At 32.0% G+C, this 22064-nt stretch overlaps 1 protein-coding gene across 4 annotated transcripts; it reads right to left on the reverse strand.

The window, feature by feature from the left end:
* Positions 1-1030: 1030 nt before the first annotated feature.
* On the reverse strand, positions 1031-22044 carry LOC125057404 (Fanconi anemia group I protein homolog). Of its 4 annotated transcripts, none has more exons than XM_047661079.1 (25): positions 21934-22044; positions 21237-21347; positions 20740-20912; positions 20270-20437; positions 19690-19800; positions 18837-18967; positions 16860-17059; positions 16449-16576; positions 15411-15625; positions 14034-14235; positions 12817-12990; positions 11609-11712; positions 10042-10199; positions 9542-9712; positions 8921-9106; positions 8326-8519; positions 7401-7577; positions 6774-6901; positions 5814-6010; positions 5354-5509; positions 4853-5051; positions 3896-4091; positions 2683-2875; positions 1752-1860; positions 1031-1178 (listed from the first exon to the last, which is right to left on the reverse strand). In XM_047661079.1, the coding sequence occupies exons 3-25, from the start codon at positions 20886-20888 to the stop codon at positions 1075-1077; spliced, it is 3750 nt and encodes a 1249-aa protein (XP_047517035.1). In that variant the 5' UTR covers positions 20889-20912; positions 21237-21347; positions 21934-22044; the 3' UTR covers positions 1031-1074. The 4 variants fall into 4 exon arrangements, with proteins under 4 accessions (XP_047517035.1, XP_047517036.1, XP_047517034.1 ...); XM_047661080.1 differs by lacking the exon at positions 21934-22044 and adding an exon at positions 21868-21885; XM_047661078.1 differs by lacking the exon at positions 21934-22044 and adding an exon at positions 21551-21861.
* Positions 22045-22064: the final 20 nt, after the last annotated feature.

The following is a 22064-nucleotide window of genomic DNA, read 5'->3' on the forward strand; positions in this document are numbered from 1 at the left end:
ACACGCCGTTAATTTACGCTTTTTTGGCCTTAGCTTTCAGCGTGTGATTGATTTTTCTACTTTATCTTTGAGTGCCTAACATAACAATGAACAACCAGGGTAAAGCACGATCGAAAATTACACGCCTTGTATGTCTTTTCCCCCATTTTTATCATATTTTCTACGCCTTCCTCTTTACTTTTTATCTTCATGAAAGCCAAATTAATTTTTTTTGCATAGTTTTAAATAACTAACCATAAAGCCGATAGGGAGCGACTTTGTTTTATTTCATGTAAAGATAACTCTACCGAAGTATTTCCAAATCGACAATAGAATTAAAATCTTGGAAATCATCTTTTATTTACAAATTCAAAGAATACATATAATTGTGACTATTCTTTTAAAACTTAGCAAAAAACAGCGAAAACACGTGCCGCTTTCCCAAGAAATTGCTTTAGAGTAATTGTGGAAGTTTCTTAGTAATAACCACTTTCTGACATTTCGAAGAAATTGTCCACTGCGAATCGTTTAATTATAAAATTAGCTGTTATAGAGAACGCTCCTGTGAATAACGGGAACCGATTTCAATTTGAATTTCCGCGAATGTCCATCATTCGCCCCTAATTCCGCGAAATCTAGCTAGTAAATAATTTCTAGTATACGTGGTAATAGACGTGTTATTGAAGATATACTCGTTATTAGTTTTATATATTCTAAACATAGGAACTTTTTAGGACTTCTAGACATTTATTTTATTATTATTAGACATTATTTAATCACAAATTATTCACTGCCTTTGACGGGCAGAATAATCAAACCAAATGTCTCTTATTTGTACTTGTTGTATCCATATCCGAACAAATATTCCACAATTTTTTGTAGTATGCAATTTACCAGCATAATTAACTAGTTTATTTGAACTAAAATTCGAAAGTACTTTTTAAATTTTATGTATTTAAGCATATTTTCTGTCTGTGTTTTGTCTTGAATAAAGATTTTTTTTTAATTTTACCAATAATGAATTAAACGGAAAGGTATTAAATAAACCACATTATAAGTATAAAACTTTATTAAAATATCACTTTTATACATTAATCATGAAATTCTCCTCCGTTTCCTTATATCTTCATCATCACTTTGTGCACTATCACTGCCAACCAGTGATAAAATTTCAGTAGCAGCATCATTTATGTCTTCACCTGGGAATTACATATTTTGAAATTGAACAATTTATACCACAACAAATACGCAAATTTAAAAATAATATTTATTTATAAAGATTACACAAAAAATATATTATTGGCTACCCAGCTACGAGCATGTGTCTAAAGAAAATTAATCTCTGTAATTAATTAATAAATATTTTTTATTTAAAAGTTTAACAATACTCTGAATACACTGTATTCCAAATAAAATGTTCCTAGTAATATTTACAAATATACAATACTAGCCTATTTTATGTTTCATTATTTTATTTTTTTTTCATATTTTTATTATTCTTCTTTTTAACTTCCCGCTAAGAAAATTGAAATATTTCGAAAATCGAGTTTTTAACAGATGTTGACGTTTAGAGGTTCTAGGAAGCCTCTTTTGTTTTTATTAGCGGGAAAATTTTTCATAAAAGTAAAACAGAAATAAAAAAATGAAGGAACTAGGAAAAATTTCGCATCGAATAGTGGTAGTTTCATGTCGATACGATCAGTGGTTTAAGCGTGAAAGAGCCTCAAACGAACACCATTTTCTTTTTATATATATAGAAGATAGATTTATACCGGGATCGTTATTTTCTTCGTTTACAGCGTTGAGCGCTTCCATTAGCACGGGAGCCTTGATTCTGAAATCTCTTGCCGTTCCCAGGGAAAGATATTGTTGGAAATTCAGCTGAAAACGAATGTTAATTAAAAATTTACTTAGTGTGGTATTACGGCCATAAAATCAAAAATAAAAATGACGAAATTTAATGACCGATTAGTGTCATTTAAGGGAATTGAAAGAACAGTTAAAATATATTAAATCGTTACTATATTAAGTTACTATTAACTCTTGTATACTTTGAGTACAGCTGTAAAAGAAAACTGAATTAATAGCTGTTATAGAATATAAAAGAGTAATTTAAAGTTACCCCCCTCACACTATAAATATAATTTTTGTTTAGTTTTTAATATTTTTTTTTATTAGTAATTGTTTTTTTTATGTTTGTTTAATAATTGTTTTGATTAATATTTGTATGATCTCTACATGCATGTCATGTTTGCCTTTAAGTGCTTGTCACATTAAAAATTGTATTTTGTGTTTGTTTTTACCAATGTGTCAGTGTTCCGAGCGTTGGCAAGCTTTTTATCAATAAAAAAAACTATGGCACGTTTCAGATTGTATCGCGTGTTGGACTGAAACGCTATTAACCAATCACGAACAAACAAAACGCGCCTCCGTTACGTCGTTAATTAGGATAAATGTTTTGTAAAATTTTACAAATGCCATAAGAATTAGGATTTTTACAAAAAGATTCATTACAATGAACAAAAGTTATATTAAAAAATAGCTAATTAGTCTTTCATAAGGGATTGTATAAAAGTATTCTTTAACATTGTGTGCATTGTAATATAGACTTTAATACGAACCAGTTAAGACTATTACAATTATTAACGAAAAATCATAGTAAATAACTAAGATTCAAAAGGGTTTGTTATTTGAAAATCTTACCTTAACTTTATTTCCCAACAAAATAGCATGTTTGCTGAACTGTTCGGCTTCCAACACAAGTCGGGGTATTAGCTTAGTATCGCGTAGGACTTTGCTTGCCTTCTGGTGTTCCTGCGATGCCTCCAAATAGGGGATAAGACAGTCTGTTACTGATGACAGCTTCTTACCGCAAATCTTTAGGAGGCGGTCTAGCCTACATTAATTAATAGAATAATTTATTTAAAATTATATCTTTATTACTATCTAACACAAGGAATACTAGAATATAACTTATAGGAGTAGTGATGCATTTACCTCCGTATTTCAAGGTACGGTAGGAAGGTCAGAGTACTGGGAAGGGTGTTATAAATACTTTTATATAATCTCATTCGGTAATATTCTAATTATGAAATGAAATATGTACAGACTTTTATTGGCATATTTTATTTACATACTTCTTTAAGAAAATTAAAAAATTAAATTAAAGCTTTATTCTCCTAACAAAACAATGCTTTAAAATATTTTTTTTAATTATTAAAGTACAATGCGTCCCGACCAAGGAGGTTTACGCAGATACGATATCGTACGCAGATACGACTTTATGACTTGGAAACCTATAGCCATGAGATTAAATAAAGTAGTGTATGCAACTGCATATAATTAGGTATTAAAACACTCGTGTAATCTTATTTTGATACTCGCCTGCGGCTCGTTTCAAAAAACTACACTCATGTTTTAATACCCTCTATTATATGACAGTTGCATAAACTACTATTAAATTATGTCTTGAATACTATCTAACACAAGGAATACCAGAATATAACTTATATTTCAAGGTAGGATATAAGCGTATCGTTTAATGTATGTTATTCATGTGAATTAAAAATCACTAGATCTCATTTCTTCATATTTTTGTTTAATCTGTTTTTTGTATTGATTTTATGTTTCTTAATTGGCTTTAAAAAAGTTCCTATTGATGTTAATTATTGATATTTTTTTCTTTACCGTACCTTTTTAAATTAAAATTCGTATGTATTTTACACAGAGGAATGTCAGGCACAGAAGAATGAAACACATACAGAAATAATGCCAAAACCCAAGACCACTTTACATCCAGTACTGAAAGCCTCTTTCATTATCAAATTACACATCCGTCTCTTTTCATCATACAAATAATAATTCAGTAAGAAGAGTAAAATTAGATGAATATAGTTTTTATGTAGGGGTCTCTTACCTCAACATAGGCACCATATCAATATACGAAGTCAGCCGTTTTAGTAGAGTCGCGAGCAAAGTATATAAACGCGTACACGCACTAAGTACGCGTTCGCTACCGACTCCAACGCAGCAACGTAAAGAACAGATACGTGCGATCCACCCTCCCACGCCGCATAATTGGATTACTATTGATTTGTATAGTTCTAAAAGTTCTGAAAGAAATTTAGTTAGTTCGTTTTTAGTGATGTTTTGTATTTAGCTATCTATATAGTTTAATCTATACACATTTTATGGAAAGTCGTAATTGAGCTGTCAAAAATTATCTTATTTATGTATAAAAATTCTTAACCAAAAAATTGCGTTTAAGCCTCTGGAGTACTCATTGAGATTCTCAAAAATATATGTATACTGGTACGTTTATATGTCAACTATCAAAGCTTTTCTATACACTATTATACATTAACTGTGTATAGTACATGACACACTAATAATAATTTATTTAATAATCCATATGGTTCTGATTGTGTAAGTCACAATATTGTCCTAAATATTATAATAGTAGGTTAAAGGCAAAACTTTTTAACCGGATTAAAGTTATGTATTATTATAAATGTACAATCATTTAACATAATTTTAAATTTAACCGACGTTTCGCGTGCTTTACAGCGTGCGTGGTCACGGTGACTGAAGACAAAAGGTGTTGGTTGTCAAAAAGTATTACAGCTGTATAGAAATTTGCATTATCTGTATTTATTTCCCCGGAGTTGGTATCGACTAAAAGTTGGAGGGTTTTAAATTAGAAAATATTTAATCTACGTAACTTAGCTTACGCATAAGAACAGTATATCGCATTATTTATGACTCTTATCTAAGAGGCTTCTGGCGTTGGGCATTGGTACGGCTTTAGATTTTATCCTAAGAGGCTAGTTACGGGACTTTCCAATTAATTATTGAATATTAAAAATAAACCTACCTTTACTTATCCTTTGTTCGTGCGAATGAGTTGCATTATTCAAAGCTACAGCGAGATCCCGACTCCTATTCAGCAAATGCTCCATACATTTGAACCGACTGTTCAAATGTATACAAATTGTATTGAGCACTGTGTGCCCCGTGCGTGAATCTATTGAAGGGAAATCATCGGAATCCTCATTGGTTGACGATTCTTCCTCCTAAAACAGATAAAATTGTCTTTAAACGCGGTAAAAATTTGCAATTTTTTTTCTAAGGTCCCAAAGGCTTAGTTTAGTAGGTCCATATAGATTTGAAGGTTCATTTTTAATTATTAGAAATATGCATAGAAATAGAGCACAAACATACCAGCCTCCATTACCTAAGTGGCCTTTGTATATAGAAATTTCACTCTACCCTCACATTTAGTATGACAATTTGATCCTCGCTACCCACAATAAGTAAACAAATTAAATATATTTTTTGTAATGACAAATTTACATTAAAAAAAGGGAAAACTTACGTCAATTTTTCCGAGTACCCGCGTAAGTTTTGTAAGCAGTTGGTCCAATAAAGGCGCTTCCCTATGTTCCCTATGTGAAGCGGTTAGTAACGGCCCAATTAACTGTATGCAATCTTGTTTGCATGTGTGTACGTAGTCATCTAGCTTCGATGTCATCTGTAACACAATGCATAAAAACTTCAATATTTTTTTTATATATACTATATTATCTCGTCTGTTGGTATGTTTGTTTTTTTTTTCATCTATTTAGTAGCCGTACAAATGAGCCGTACAAACGAGCCAATATAAATATGAAGTCTTAAAATAATGTAAATTATATTTTAATGGAAAGCAAGTTAAAAACTTAAATATAATTAGATAACCAACATAACAAAGGCAAGACAGAAAGCCAATTAAAACGATCGGGTATCTATCCCGCCGCTTACGAGATTCTCGAACTGCGAATAAAATATTTTAGTACCATATGAAGAGCTGCACATGCGACTACTGGAGTTTCCAATAGTAAATTAGCGATTTGAATAAGCATTGCAGTGTGCTTCTTTAGTAGTACATCTCGTTCCTCCATTGCCCCTTCAGCCTCAAGTTGCACTAACGCTGTGTGTATGTGTCGTAATATGTTTGACATATTTATAGATGCAGTTTCCTCTGCTTCACCCGCTGAAAGAAAAAAATTATAACAACTTCCATATCCAGGATCTATGCGTAAAATACGATTATTATTAAAAAAACTTTGACTTGAACGAAAAAGTTAAATATTTGACAGTATGAGGATATATGCCGGATATACGCCGCCTTAAGAAACCAACTAATAGCGGATTTGACGCTGAAAGGAACATTTTCGATGTTTAAAACACGAAAAGGTCTCACCCACAAAGAAGGTCCTACAATCAAATCCATATCTTAAATTGATAAATTTTAAGAAACTGATTATAAATAAACTTTTCATCGCAAATTATCGCGTAAAAACTTTAACTTGGTGTATTACATGTTAAAAAAAATTAAATTTAACCTTAATAATTATGAAAATTATGACAATAACGCGATACTTGCAGGATTTCCAATTGTACAATTTATTTATTTATATCGTAATTCAATATATTTAACTAAGAGATACCTAATTTGGCTGTTGTGTGATGATGTAAAAGTGAGTGTAAGTACGTGAGGTTGTGTATTTGGGGTATGCTCATGATGTTATCATTTCATGTGAGAGTGCGTACGATGGTTGACTACTGTCGTACGCAGATACGATTTTTTATGCATATCAAACTGATTAACACGATAATTTTGATTCATAATAACCAATATACGAAATTTCAAGACCTTAAGAAAGGATCGTATCCTGGTACGACAGCTGGGTTCGTTATTGAACACTGGTTAGTTTAACTATTCTTTAAAAATAATCAAGACTATATTTACGTACTGATTCCTGATAAGACGCTTTCAATTTTAAACGAATATTGTGTAGACAGAAGTAGGTTAACACAAGTCTTGAACACTTCTAAGCAGCCTAGCGCCGTACTATCGTCAAATTCGGAAAGTTCTTGAAATCTATTCACGGAAAGAAAAATTAAAACAGACGGGAAATTATATAGTCATAGATAGAGGAATATAACTTATCAATTGTGTATATTATTCTGAATTTCTCTGATTGAAGATTCTGAAATTTTGATTACATTTTATATAAGCAAAAATTGGTATTATACTAATCAAATCCATGACAAACGTTTGCTCTCTGGTCTGGTTTCAGTGATATTTAACAATAAGGTTACCGAACCAGTGAAATATTAAATGTCTGTTTCACAATGTATGGATAAAGTACCAAATATGCAACACATAAATTATTTGTAAGATAAATTGTGCTATTTGACATTCATCGGACTCATAACTTATGATGGACCTTATGTGACGAATAGCGCTATCTAACAGTCGTGAAACGCAACAATAGTGTTTACCCTACCAATAAGTAATAAATAGCTAATTTGGAACTTATGTAGAACTTATCCATACATTGTGAAACAGACCTTTAGTATAATAAAATTATACATACCTACACAAACACCGTTTATAAAGCAAAGCAGCGATGTGAAACACATGCGTCGCCACCAGGTGTTTCGCGAGTTTCTCATTTAATACAGTCTGTATACAACGTAGAGTAAAGTGATGGAAGTCCCTCTTACTCCGGACTAGGTTGCGTTGCTCTAAAGACGACCATGTTACTTCATCACTGAAAATATTGGTGTTTTAGAAGTGACGAGACAAAGTGTTTAAACGTTGATCTGTGCAGATAGTGATCTGTGGTCACAGTGATCTATGGAGACGGCGCTTTATATAGACAATTTAAAAAAAAAAGTGCGTGCATACAAAGTACACATGTCAGAAGTGAAACTTCTTTGTAAATTAATTATTACTAAAGTAAAAGCCCCAATAGATAATCATGTACCAATATATGATCACTCCATGTCGTTGTATATCTATATTCACACTGTATATTATGTGCTAATGATAATATAAATAAATAAAAAAGACCTGCGTTTACTGCACAAGAGGTTATGCGACAGAATGGCCATCTAAAGTTTTAATATATAATTACTAAAGGAATACATTTTTTTATTTTAATAGCGTGTATTTTTTCTCGATCTCCCTTACTCTCTCTCTCAACCTTTCTGACCATAGCTCTCTCCCACCCCTCGCTCCATGACACTGTTCATGATGCGACGTTCGCTCTATCTCACTCTATCTCTCGATCTTTTTCATCCCTACTCTCGCTCCATGGCTATTTGCTTTTTTTCAACAAAAACGCTACACATCTTCGTGACGCTAATATTATTATTATTGCGTTTCATCCGTAAAAAATTTACTCTCAGGCGCCTAAAGAAGTTTCACTTCAAAATAGAAGTATTCTAAATCTTCAGCTTAAACGAGGGATATATCTGATACAGAAACACAAAATTTATAATTAATTGAATAATCACCTGTAAAGCAAATCCAAAATTCTATAGCATAACCCGAGATCCCACAAACACGGCAATGGCCTAAAGGGTCCAGCCCTATCTTTCACCAAATTTGCCAACTTTACGGGCGCTTTGCTCTTCTGTGACTTTTGACTTTGCGATTTGACAGTTTCCTTTGTGTCATTCAATTTATTCTTTTTGCCTTTTGGTGTCGCCTGAAAAAGTAAGTTTAAACGTATTTTATATTTATGGTATTTAGCTAAGCGAGTCGTGATTTAGAGTTAAATTTCCGGTAAGAACACTACAACCGCTTTTTGAAGTTATACTTCTTTAGGCGCGTTATGAAAAATTGAAGAGAGTGAAATTTTACGATGCGCGCGCACCGTGACACAAAATTAACAGAATGAAGTTGCCCACGGAAGATGCTACGGCATTGGACATAATTTAAAAACAACATTCGAATAATAATAGAATTTATGTTACACTTAATGTAAGAGAATAATAATAAATATATATTTATTTAATTTTTCAATAGTAGAAGTATAACTTCAATAAATAAATTAACTAATTTTACAATTTAACCGTGAAATATATAACTGTTAGAACATCAAGTTACCTTTGTATTATCCAGTAATTGCGTATACATTTTATACAAATTATAAACAGAGTTAGCGTGACTTGTGTGCGGTGTCCATTGCATTATCTTATGAGCTATTATTGTCTCGTAGCACTGCAATGCTTGTTGTACTTTTATTTTTTTAGCCTTTGATTCCGGCGTCAAGTCTGACACTCCAATATCATCCTAAAAGTAATTAAAAAAATTTAAACTACAGGACCTCAAGAATAATTTCATTTTTCAAGTCATCTTTACTTAAATGTTTAGCAAGTCATTTCAACTTAAATAAATAACAGTTTATTTTAAACATAATTATAGATTTATCTAAAGATAGATAATATAATGACATGAAGGCATGAAACAAAATTACTTGACCCTTAACTAAGTAACTGTAAATTGCTTTGATCGAAACTTAAAAATATAAAAAAATAATTATCAATAGTGTTGAAGTACCCCCATGACTCATGTTAAAAAGCGATGGTGTTACCCTCGCACATATTTCCACTAACATTGCGAATTTGATACAATACACAACAAACACATACGACATATTTAAATTAAATAATGTATTAAAATGCAATATATATTCTAGAAAATCTTTTAAAAAAATCTAATATTTACCAAATCCACGTTTAACAAAGTTTCACAGTCCATTCTGTTCATAACTTCAACCAGTTTAGTTCGTAAATATATGACGCTACTATCGCCTGGACTGCCTAATATGTCGTCTGATTCATCTTCCGTAGGCTGTAGGAATTGGGCGATCGCGTATAGGAGACGGCCTATAGGTTCCTGAAAATATTTTTAATATTGTAATTAGAAAAATTATGAATGGAAATAACGCAGTGCCAGCCCCAATTTTTTTTTTAAGCAATAATTATTTTTTAAATGTTTATTTAAATTAAAATAGCATGTGTGTATAACTAATGTAAAAAATTAATACATAAAAACTAAAAAAACATAAACTAAAATATCATGTAAAATATCCTATTAAGGTACTTAATTAAATAAAAATTTGCAAGAATTGCGCAGGAGTCGTCTAATTTACTACTAAAAGCATACAAAAGCACACGCATGTTAGATTGATCTAACCTGAATAATTTCGAATGTTTTTTACTTACAATCAAATTTGCTGTAACTAGTCCAGTTTGCACACATTTATCCCACAATATCGGAATGCTCTCACCATCTTCAGCCAAAAATTTGCAAACATGTTCATAGAATAACTCTAGTATTGACTCGTGTAAGGCAGGTTTCTCTTTCGCGCATTCGTACATTTCTGTAAAAAAAAACGAAATAACTAAATATTTCTGTGTAACAATATTTTGTATTATATACGTAAGTACATATTATATTTGTTTTGTACAGTTAGCTGGCATAGAATGGCATAGACAGATCAACATCGCGACATTGGTGACATTTGGACGAAGACGGGTTGACTGAACTGTTCTCGATTTTTCCACAAGTTAGACGTTTTCAGCAAACGGAAATTTAATTTATGACCGAGAAAGGCTCTATCACATACATTGATATACAAAAAACCCAAGATGCACAGTCTCGAATAAAAGTAACGCTCGAAAGTGTCCCGAAACACTATTTCTGTCCCTTTCTATAACAGTATGTCTATAACAGTATGTATATGTTACAAGCATATATTATTGCAAAATCAACCTTACGCGAATTGCTTAAAGTTGTTATTACAACGCAGTGTATACGTACTTAAAGCAATACAATTTTACGACCGACCGTGGTCGGTAGGACTAGGTATTGAGTGGAGTCGAACATGACTTTTTTATTTACAACTATTTAACATAATTTTAAATTTATCCGATTTTTCGGGTGCTTTACAGCGTGCGTGGTCACGGTGACTGAAGATAAAAGGTGTTGGATGTTAAATAGTTGTAAATTTATAATAATACATAACTTTAATCCGGTTAAAAAGTTTTTTCTTTACATTAAAAAAAAATGTTAAATTGGCTACATCCTGACCTACACTTTATATAGCGTAAATATATTTGTCAAAAACTACACACAAAAAATTTCAAAAGTACATAAATTTATTTATAAAAAAAAACACAAATAAATAACATTGACTCCACTTATTAGACGCGAGACTATTTGAAATGAGCGCACAATTTAGAATGTTGCGCTCAATTTTTGAGGACGTTTTTTTGACGTTGAGTGTGCATCTTGGGTTTTTTGTATATCAATGATCACATACTAGAAAATTTGAATGTCATATTTTATTCCTATTTTTTTTTTAAATCAGTGGCGCTACAACCTCTTTAGGTCTTGGCCTCAGATTTCTGAATCTGTTTTATGATCATTTTTAAATCTAATAGACAAGTAGGTGATCAGCCTCCTGTGCCTGACGCACGCCTTCGACTTTTTGGGCCTAAGACATGTCGGTTTCCTCACGATGTTTTCCTTCACCGTTCGAGCGAATGTTAAATGCGCACATAGAAGAAAGTCCATTGGTGCACAGCCGGGGATCGAACCTACGAGCTCAGGTATGGTAGTCGCACGCTGAAGCCACTAGGCCAACACTGGTCTTCATATATATTAAATAATGTTGCTATAATTAAAGATTTACTGACTAAAAAATCTGAAATTAATTTCCATTAATTAGCGTCATTGTAACTAAGATTACTCTATAAAATAAACTGAGTTATTGTACTAAATTCTTACCCATATAAAGTAATTGCTTAACTAACGCGTCTTGTACCAAACATCTCCGTAGTATGGAGACCACCTCCAAACAGATTGCTTCATTGCGTACTCGCGATGTAACCCTAAAAATTGTGAAATCCAAAAATTACAAGCGCGTCACACCAAATGTATTGCTGCAATACATTTGTTATATATATATAAGCATATTGTCTATATATATTCAGAAAAATAATAATAATAATTTTCTATTTTCTTTCATATACTATTCCTATCTTACAAAATTACTAAGGTATACGTTAAAATACGGCCTCTGCAGCTAAACCCGAGCAACACATGCGCATTCTCAAACATGACACACACAACGTAATGACCGCAGGAGCGCGAAGAAGTGCAAATCATAAAAGGGGTAAACCATTAAACCCCTGTTACTTTAGAAATCTTGGCCAGATTACGATGAAGAAAAATCTTATTATTATTTTTTTTTTTATAGAACGGGGGGTAAACGGGCAGGAGGCTCACCTGATGTTAAGTGATACCGCCGCCCATGGACACTCTCAATGCGAGAGGGCTCGCGAGTGCGTTGCCGGCCTTTTAAGAATTGGTACGCTCTTTTCTTGAAGGACCCTAAGTCGAATTGGTTCGGAAATACTTCAGTGGGCAGCTGGTTCTACATAGTGGTGGTACGCGGCAAAAACTGCCTTAGAAAACGCTGTTGTGGAACGGCGGACGTCGAGGTGATACGGGTGACACGAGAACCCGTATATACATAAAGTAATATTTATATCACACAAATGATTGTTTTTCACTCTGTATATTTAATGATTATTTCTATTCATAGATAATATGTTAGTGGTAACTCCCGCTGAGGGGCCTCATAGCCTAGCGGTCTTATTAAGTGGCAGCTAGGTGAGGGGTACCGGGTTCGATTCCCGGTTCGAGGGCAAGTTTTAATTTAATTTAAATTTGTTCTCGGCCTGTGGGAGGGTTGTGCGGTACCGGGCGAGTGCTTAAACCGTACATGGAGGACACGGTCGAATTTCTAAAGACAAGCACGAATTATAAAAAAATCCTATACTTGACGCTGGCTAATGCACAAATCGTGCCAGAGCCATTAAAAAAAAATAAAAAAAATCTCCCGCTGACCCTGTTGAATTCGAAACTAAGAAATTTTCGTTTATTTGTCTTAATCTTTATTACATAATTAATCAGAAAAATAATGTCTATACCTAGAACCCTGCTGCGTAGCATGTAGGTCAACAGTGAGCTGAGTGAGGTAGGAATGCGCACTGAACTGTTCACTACACCCACTCTGACTGCTACTCAGCGAGTATGAGGACAGCTTCATATGCTTCAACACTGTTAGGAAGCCCAAAAGTGACAGGCATCGGTATTGGGAGTCCCTGGAAATATTTATTTTTTATTTTATTTTATATAGAATTATGGGATAGAAAACATAGTTTATGCGAAACGGTATTCTTATGGCCGATTTACATTATCTTAGTGTAGAGGAGTGCTTTAGTACAACTTAAAAGGCAAGTTCTTTAGCGTAGCGTTTACTAAAGCAAGTAGCGTTTACATGTCTCAACTAAAGTACTATCCTAAAGCACTCTCCTAAACACTAAGATAATGTAAATCGGCCTTTAGGCAAGTGGATAAATCCCTTAAAAACTGGTTAACCGATAAAAAAAAAAAAAAAAAAAATATGTTTATTATGGAACATAAGATACATGTATCACTTATTCCACGTCATTAAATTTGAATCTGTAGGCATTCCTACTCATCGGCAAAGAAGACAGAGGGTGTAGGCCGAGAGAAAAAGCCGGCGTAAAAAACTCTCGGTACTCTTTTAAAATAGCAAATCATCAATAATCAAATAACATTGAGCTAATGCATTTAACTGGATTGAAACACAGAAATTATTTTGAATTTATAATAGTAAAACATGTGTGTGTATAAATAAATTTATTTTCAATTAATTTATTATCAAACATTTCCATACATTTGAACCCGCAAATTGTTTAGTTTCAAATAGGCCCACAAAGTTCTGTTCAAATTATAGTAACTATTCAATTGTAAATGGGGAATAAATATGTTTTCATATTCTATATATGTTATAATTGATATAGGCTTAAAATTGTCCTTAAACTTTTTTTTCAATTGACTTAAGAAAAAACGGTCTGAAGAAAAAACTGATAGTTTATTTGACCTTGATGTATTTGGTATTATTGGAATTTAATACTATTTGAGTATGATTATGATATGTTCATATTTAGCTAAATTTTGTAACTATGTGTGATAAAATGTTTGACTACCAATTTCAAATCATATATGTATGTTGCAACTTAAGAAACAATTTAAGTTTCATCAAAATCGGCTGAATTGGTTAGGTTAATAATAATAACAGATTTTGTTTATTATTTTAATGTTTAAAAACCTTATTTACCGAGAGTACAGCCCCTTTCTGCAGACCATAACTAACGTATCCCTCGTTCGCGTACTGAACGTTATCAAGGGATGTACGGCTGCGTACACGGCCGCCGCATGTGTGTAGTCACCCCCGGGTTGACAGTTCTCGAGTATTGTACTCAATTGTGTACAAGACTCAACGGATACTGGCGTCAATTTGCATAAGACATATAGACAATCTAAAATCAATGTATTATAAATTTAACAATTCATAAATATTTGTTTTCTGTACTTTTTATTATATTAAATATATGTATATATATAAACAATATAAGGGAGAAGACCAACTTAACAACAACTACAAAAAAATTATTGATTCGTTATGAATCGAAGTTACGCTATATAATTATTACCTTATTTAAAAAAATTATAATAATCTGGGGGCAAAATGGGCATGAGGCTCACCTGATGTTAAGTGGTACCGCCCATGAACACTCATTGCCAGAAGGCTCTGAAGTTCAAACGTTTGTCTCAATTATTGTTTTGATTCGTATTTTTTTATTAATGGGTTATTAGATTATTATATGATGTATTATTAAGATTGAGGTATATGAATAATTTTCGAAACAATGTTTAATCTCATTGAATAATTGCAATGTAGAGGGAGGGTAAAACTTGCCGAGTTTCTTGCCCGTTCTTCTCAGAACAAGGCCTCCTGGTAGTTTTGCGAACGGATGGCGTAGTCTTACTCTTTCGCGAATTTTGTAAACGTTTTTGACATTCATAAGCATGCCCTAAGACGCATCTTAACTGAATTACTGTATTTTGTTTTTTGAAGTGAAACTTCTTTATCGGGGTTGGAAAAAAATTTAGTGTAACATTTTTTCGTTAAGCGTCACATTTTTCCGTTACGCGCCATCTTTTGAAGTGAAACTTCTTTATCGACGTATGGGAGAAATTTTGTAGCAGGTTACGCGCCATGTTGCTTTTTGAAGTCAAACTTCTTTATCGGCGTTGGAAAAAAAATTACACACATTTGTCACATTTTTCGGTTACGCGCCATCTTTTTCTTGTCCCTACAACGGTTGATCCGAAGAGATTCGAAGCCATTAGTAACAAAAATATATAATAACGATAACAATGATAGTAATACTAATAATTTTATTACAATTAATGAAATTCTGTAATAATCTTAGTACTACATAGTAGTACAGTAATAAGTTAAAATGAAATAATTGTATTTGTATTCATGTCTATGATACTAAAAGCCTTTTGTTAAACTTTATCTAATTTAACTTTATTTAACCAATTTCTGTAAAGTTGCATATAGTAGATCATTTTTCGAAAAATAAGGTCATAAAGAAGTTTCACTTCTTCATCTAGTACACGCACACATTTTTATTTTTATTTATACCTGAATACTGCCTTTGGCTGGAGTCCCCAGAAAGCCTGTCAGCCAATTGGGCCAATATGTGCTGAGCTGTGTTAGGCTGAGACTTGCATAACCTAACCAGTATCAGCTTCCCATGAGACCAACAAGCGTGTGATACCGCCTTAACACGAGATACTGATAGTAGAGTAAACGCTAAGTTGATAAGACCACGTACTGTAAGCTCTCGGTGATTTGCACTGGAAATACATTTAAGCTTTTTACATACAAATTTAATAAAATTACACAATGATATCAAAAATAAATAAAATTTCCGAAACAATTTGAATTTTGATATAATACAAATCGTACCACACGGCAGAGCAAGTGTCTATGGACCGCAATATTAATGAATATCAGATGAGTTTGTACCGTTCTATAAAAATAGATTTTCGTTTTAAATTTATTTTTAATTATTTATTTTAAAATATTACATCAAGTCAAGACGTGTCTAAGAATGTACAAAAATACCAAGACACTGAAATTTCACACGTCGGAAATTATACTGACTATTTATTACAAGCATTTTGATAAAACAAAGTGGTTGTCTGTAAAGTCGGTTTACGGACGATAGTTTTACGTAACAACGTCATAATAAAACATAGGTGAAATAATTGCATACTTAAGTGGAAGAGAGATAGATGTGGCGCAAATGTACAATGAGCGTAACGGGACAATGAGTCATGTTTTTGGTGCGTGCAGCCGGCGTTCATAGATTTATTAGACGGTATCACGTAAAAAAATTGTTGCTTGGTGTTTAGTACTTTCGTTTTGGTACAAATTTTAACTTGAAGATGAGGTGATTGACTTACAGGTACTTGACAATAGTTAGTAATAATTATAAATGTTAAATAGTCACGCGTATTTTTTTACAACTTTACATTAATATATATAAAAAAAAACTTGGTCCTTCGAGCCGGACAAGATCTCCCATATGTATTTAAATGTAATATTCTTGTGGACTATTGCCGTAAACCATTTTAACTGTCCAGTTATTATTTAAAAAAATCTTTAATAGATTACCTTTCTGTGGTTAGAACTTTGAGCACATTAGCAACATCTACGTCGGGTGGGAGTACCGATCTAACCCAGGCAGACTCTTTACTTCTCTGATCATCTAAAGTACGCTGTTCGATAGCTGACTTTATAACCTATACACACAGAAATTATAAACATCATTTCTTCAAATTCAGCAAAATTTATTTAGTAGTAGCATTAAAAAACAAAGACTATTTAATATTCTTGATATGATGCTTCTATAAAAGAGAAAATCATATTTTTACACTTAAGCGAGGCGTATTGTAATGTTTATTAAACGCATTTGGTAACGAGACCCCAGGTTTGATTCCGGAGCAATCTATTTTTTATTCTTTTTTTTTTTTTTTCATATTTAGATAAACACTAACAAATATTAGACAATACTCAGTTACTCACCTCCAAACAAACAGATCTGAACTCAGTTCCCTTATCTGACACAGCAAGGGCAAGGTCTAAAAGAAATGGTGCTCGCAGCAACTGGGATTTTGGCCATTGCTTTATGTGTTTTCTTATCAATTCTGGTTCAGCCGCACCCTGTGTTATGTGATACAAGCTAGTTGAGAGACAACGACTGAGTTCCGCATGGCTGTGTCGTACTGAAAAATACAAATTATTTTTTTAAATAATAAGTAACTCATAGCTTAAGAAAATGTATTCCAATGTATGGCTTTGTTATGATACAAAACCGAATCTTAATGGATCAAATTATTTATTTTTAAAAAATGTGTGCGTGTACTAGGTGTACACACGTAAGAAGTGAAACTTCTTTATGACCTTATTTTTCGAAAAATGATCTACTATATGCAACTTTACAGAAATTGGTTAAATAAAGTTAAATTAGATAAAGTTTAACAAAAGGCTTTTATTATCATAGACATGAATACAAATACAATTATTTCATTTTAACTTATTACTGTACTACTATGTAGTACTAAGATTATTACAGAATTTCATTAATTGTAATAGAATTATTAGTATTACTATCATTGTTATCGTTATTATATATTTTTGTTACTAATGGCTTCGAATCTCTTCAGATCAACCGTGGTAGGGACAAGAAAAAGATGGCGCGTAACCGAAAAATATGACAAATGTGTGTAAATTTTTTTCCAACACCGATAAAGAAGTTTGACTTCAAAAAGCAACATGGCGCGTAACCTGCTACAAAATTTCTCCCATACGTCGATAAAGAAGTTTCACTTCAAAAGATGGCGCGTAACGGAAAAATGTGACGCGTAACAAAAAAATGTTACACTAAATTTTTTTCCAACCTCGATAAAGAAGTTTCACTTCAAAAATTTTAATGTACCAACACTAGCACAATCCTTTTTTAAAGTGTTGTATCATCATAAGTGAGTACAGCCTTATGTGACCTTAGCCTCAGAAAATATCTTTCGCCATCTCAATATATCTCGTGCTTCTTACGTCCAATTTTGATTACTAGTTTCGTTCCTTGACAAGTCCACCACTAACGCATCGGTCTACCAGGTTTTCTTTTACCATAAGGTTGTGTGGACCTTGGGGCTCTATTATTCTTCAATGAAACGAATACGCCAAACACCGTAAGTATTTTTTAATAAATAAATATAACATTACAATAAGTATGTGCAAATTTTGGGTTTTTATTTAAGTTTTTAATTATTTTAATATACCTATTTGTCTATGTTAATTTTAATCCCACCTATCTCTAAACTAATATCCATCAAACTTACAAGAGAATCACAATTTATTATTTGATATAACATATAATTGACATCTGGGATAAAATCCCGATGGAACAATAATTGTTTTCGGTAAGAAAGCAGACGCAGTAATATGTCTGACCAGAATGTACAGATTAGTGATGGGACTTACTCGATATCAAGTAATTTAAATAAATAAATAATAGTTAAAAAAAACTAAAAAACACGCTTTTAAAACACATCAAACTAAAAAGTGAAAAATAATTCCTAATTTAGGCTGAAAATGGTAATGAACAATAAATACTGGTATTATTGTGAAAAAGCGTGGGGCGCTCTGTGCCATATTTTTCGTCTATCGAGCAACCCACGCTAAATTAGGATTTTTTTTCACTTTTTACTTTGATGTGCTTTAAAAGCGTGTTTTTTAGTTTTTTTTAACTATTATTTATTTTTTATTCTTTAGTTAATTTTTTTTTTTTTTTTCGGATTATTGCATTGTCATCGATCTTTGACAGGTGCGCAAAATTTGAATAAAATCTGTCCGTTTAAAGTGGGTCAAAATCGAGTCCGAAGGAGTCGGTTACATACAGGTGAAGCTAATGTAAAGCGTGTAAAAACGTTACAATTTAAAGACTTTGTTGTTGTTGTTGATTTAAATTTGTTGAAGTAAATTTACTTTAGAAAAACATACCTATATCATCCATATCAACAGTAGTAGATTCCGAATCTTGTGGGGGAGGCTCCAACTTGCTATACAAATGCAGGTTAAAATACTGACTCAGGTGGGCTAAGACCACATCCATGTTAAACACTTTACATAATCTGAAAAAATAAATAATTAATTATTATATCTGAGCAGTGTTGGCTTCAGCGTGCAATTTTAATCCTTGAGGTCATAGGTTCTAACCCCGGCTGTGCCTATAGACTTCTTCTACATGAGGAGCCGGTTCCAAAATTACATGGCATGTCAAGCATAGAAGTCTGATCACCTACTTGCCTATCGAAAAATAATTATCACAAAACACATACAGAAATCTGAGGCCAAGGCTGTACCGCCAGTTTTATTAAATAAAATATCTGTAGACGAAATCAGCAAACTACTTATATGGTATATAATTTTCTTGGGTCTATTACTGATAGAAGCATATTTTGGGGCAACTGAAAGAGCAAATATGTTAAACTTACAAGTGTTACGAACAAAAGTGAACTTTAAGGTATTGGAAATACAGTTGAAAAGAAACAAAGATGAATATGCGTTTAATTTTGATAGTACAAACGGAACGTAATATCATGACGTATCAAGTCGCGTGTGTACGCGTCTACATTCTGTTGACCATTCACAATCTTATAATTAATATTACTATCACAATTATGCGTTTTTTACTAAATTAACATTCGAAATTGTGTAATAAACTAAATAGCTATTTATAACATTAAAAAAGCATAATAACTCAATCAGTTTTTATAGAAAATAAAGTTTTCAGAAGCAGTCAATGCAAATGTAATACCTTTAAATATTTTTTATAATTAGTAGAGGTACTTACTTAAGTAGTTGATGGACTAGAGGAGGCAATGCTTCTGGTGGAGTATCTGTTATATATGTACATATCTTGTTAACCACTTGCTTGTGGTCATTCTGAGATAGATGAATATCCCTGGAGAATAAGAAATAACATAAAATACTATTCGGGTTATAGAATCAAGTCAACACCTACTTGCCTAAAAAATATTACTCATAGCAACGCTACACAAATATACATACATAAAATGTTGTGTGGAACCACTAAAAGCTTCTAGGACTTCAAAGTAATTGTAAATATATATTTTATATGATATATATATTTATAAGAGTAATAATAGTAGGAAACAAGGTTCTTACACTTCAAAATACGTTTTATTAATGAATTTTATGACTTTCATGACTCATAGTATACTGGTAAACTTTAACAAAGTTAATAATTTAAAGTAACTAATTATTGTGTCAAATTAGTAATTAGACCAAAATAAATAAGTGGCTCTTAAAAACTTAACAAATTAGCCCATTAGATTTAAAATTTATTAAACAGTAATATTAGTTCACTTAAGTTTTAATGTTTTGGTTGGATGGTTAAATGAATAACGAACTTAAACATTGCTGTGAGGGATACCAGTTGGCGTTCCTTCCACTGACACATGCATAAAATATGTATGCACTGGGCCTTATACTCCATGCCTGACATATCAGTTCCATGCTGCTTTATACTACTCTGTGATGATACTATGTTCAGGCATTCAGGAAGCACATCTCGCCAACTAGAAAAAAACATTTGTTTTTGATGTAGTATTTTATAGCCTATAACCTAGGAGTTTATAGTTAATATTATAAATTAAAATTTGCAGTAGAAATGTTCATCCTCGGACAGACAAAAAAGTTTCATTAGAAGGTAAAGGCGGTCTCTTTGTCTATAAAGAAAAATTGTAAACAATGATGCAAAACTCTATATGCCCAATTGAAGTTTAAAATCTTGGTGTCATTTATGAAAGTTCCTCAAATTGGTTTAAAGTTAATAGGTTGTAAATATCTAATCTATTTCATTATGTATCCTGTAACTTACATCATATTAACATCATTATCATCAACAATGGATTGAACACTCTCATTATTCCAGCGTAACAAGTCTTCAACTGGCATCCTGGGAAGTTCCAGACAGAGTCTGCTGATAACGTCACCACAATGTGTCAATGATGTAGACTCTTTTCTCATTGTTTTTAATACTACGTCAATTACCTAAAAATTACATACTTTTTATGTAGAAAGGTTTTAGTTTTAAAAAATATGGTCTACTCAATTTTTTTATATTTTGATGTAATTCTTGTAACTCTTGACTTTACTACTTTTTACTTTTTGAATTAACTACAGTAATTGTCGACTTCACACAGACAGTAACATTTTTTAGGGATTAAAGACACAAGATACTTGACTGATTCAGAGGCGCACATAGTGAACCAGCATATAAACAGTAATGTTTGCCACTGAGGTATAGGTCAGCTGCTGAAGAAAAATATTTAGAGAACTTTTATTTAAATAAAAGTTACATGTTAAGACAATTACCTTAATTTTATTTTTATAAGCTTCAGGACTATCTGTTAATCCATCGAAAATACAATCAATAATGTCGGCCCCATCACTTTTTAATATACGGTAATTTAACCCACTAATAATCTGCAACATGGAAAAGTATTAATAAGAGATGAAGAAATTTATTTGATTCAAATTCCTACTAAATATCACAAATATAAACTATTTTCATCCCTAAAGAATAAGACCTGCGTTAACCCCATGTTAAGTTGTTAGGATTATTTTAAATTTATAATCTTAATATGCAAATAAAATAAAAGCTTTAGATTTCAAGCCTAAAAACATACCTCATTAAATTTTACTTTACAATAATTTCGTAATTCATTTTTTTTACTATTGATGTGTCCAATTTCTTTTATCACGGAGTATATTTTATTCGTATCCATATCTATCAGTAATACTCAAAACCCAACTTTAGAAAAAACATATGAACTAGTTAATATTAATTAATTATTGTTTAGCCGTTATGCCGAAAGTCAAATAAATAATAATTGTTCAATTAAGCAAAGCGATTGAGAATTGAGATGATTTGTCAATATTATTATTTTGTATTTATTGATGTAAAACTTATTTTGTTTTACAAATTTTACAAAAACAATAGTACTTTTATTCAAAAGTTCCGACGTTTCCTTTAAAGTTTAAATGTTAATCTATTCACTATTGTCTATACTTTGCTAGTGTTGTACGATTCGATGTTTGTGCCTTCAGCCTTGAGACTTGAGAAACACTTTTTTTTTATGGCTCTGGCAGGGTTTGTGCATTAGCCAGCGTCAAGTATTGGCTTGGCTTGGCTATGAGGCC

This window comes from Pieris napi, chromosome 16 (assembly GCF_905475465.1).
Source record: "Pieris napi chromosome 16, ilPieNapi1.2, whole genome shotgun sequence".
NCBI classification, from domain to species: Eukaryota; Metazoa; Arthropoda; class Insecta; order Lepidoptera; family Pieridae; genus Pieris; species Pieris napi.

Excerpts from the sequence above, each read along its gene's own strand:
- LOC125057404 (XM_047661078.1), bottom strand. The coding sequence starts at position 21,649 with ATGGATACGAATAAAATATACTCCGTGATAAAAGAAATTGGACACATC. Across the intron at positions 10,200-11,608 it reads TAAGCAATTACTTTATATGG|AAATGTACGAATGCGCGAAA; the intron begins GTAAGAATTTAG and ends TTTTTTTTACAG. Across the intron at positions 9,713-10,041 it reads TAGTTACAGCAAATTTGATT|GAACCTATAGGCCGTCTCCT; the intron begins GTAAGTAAAAAA and ends AAATATTTTCAG.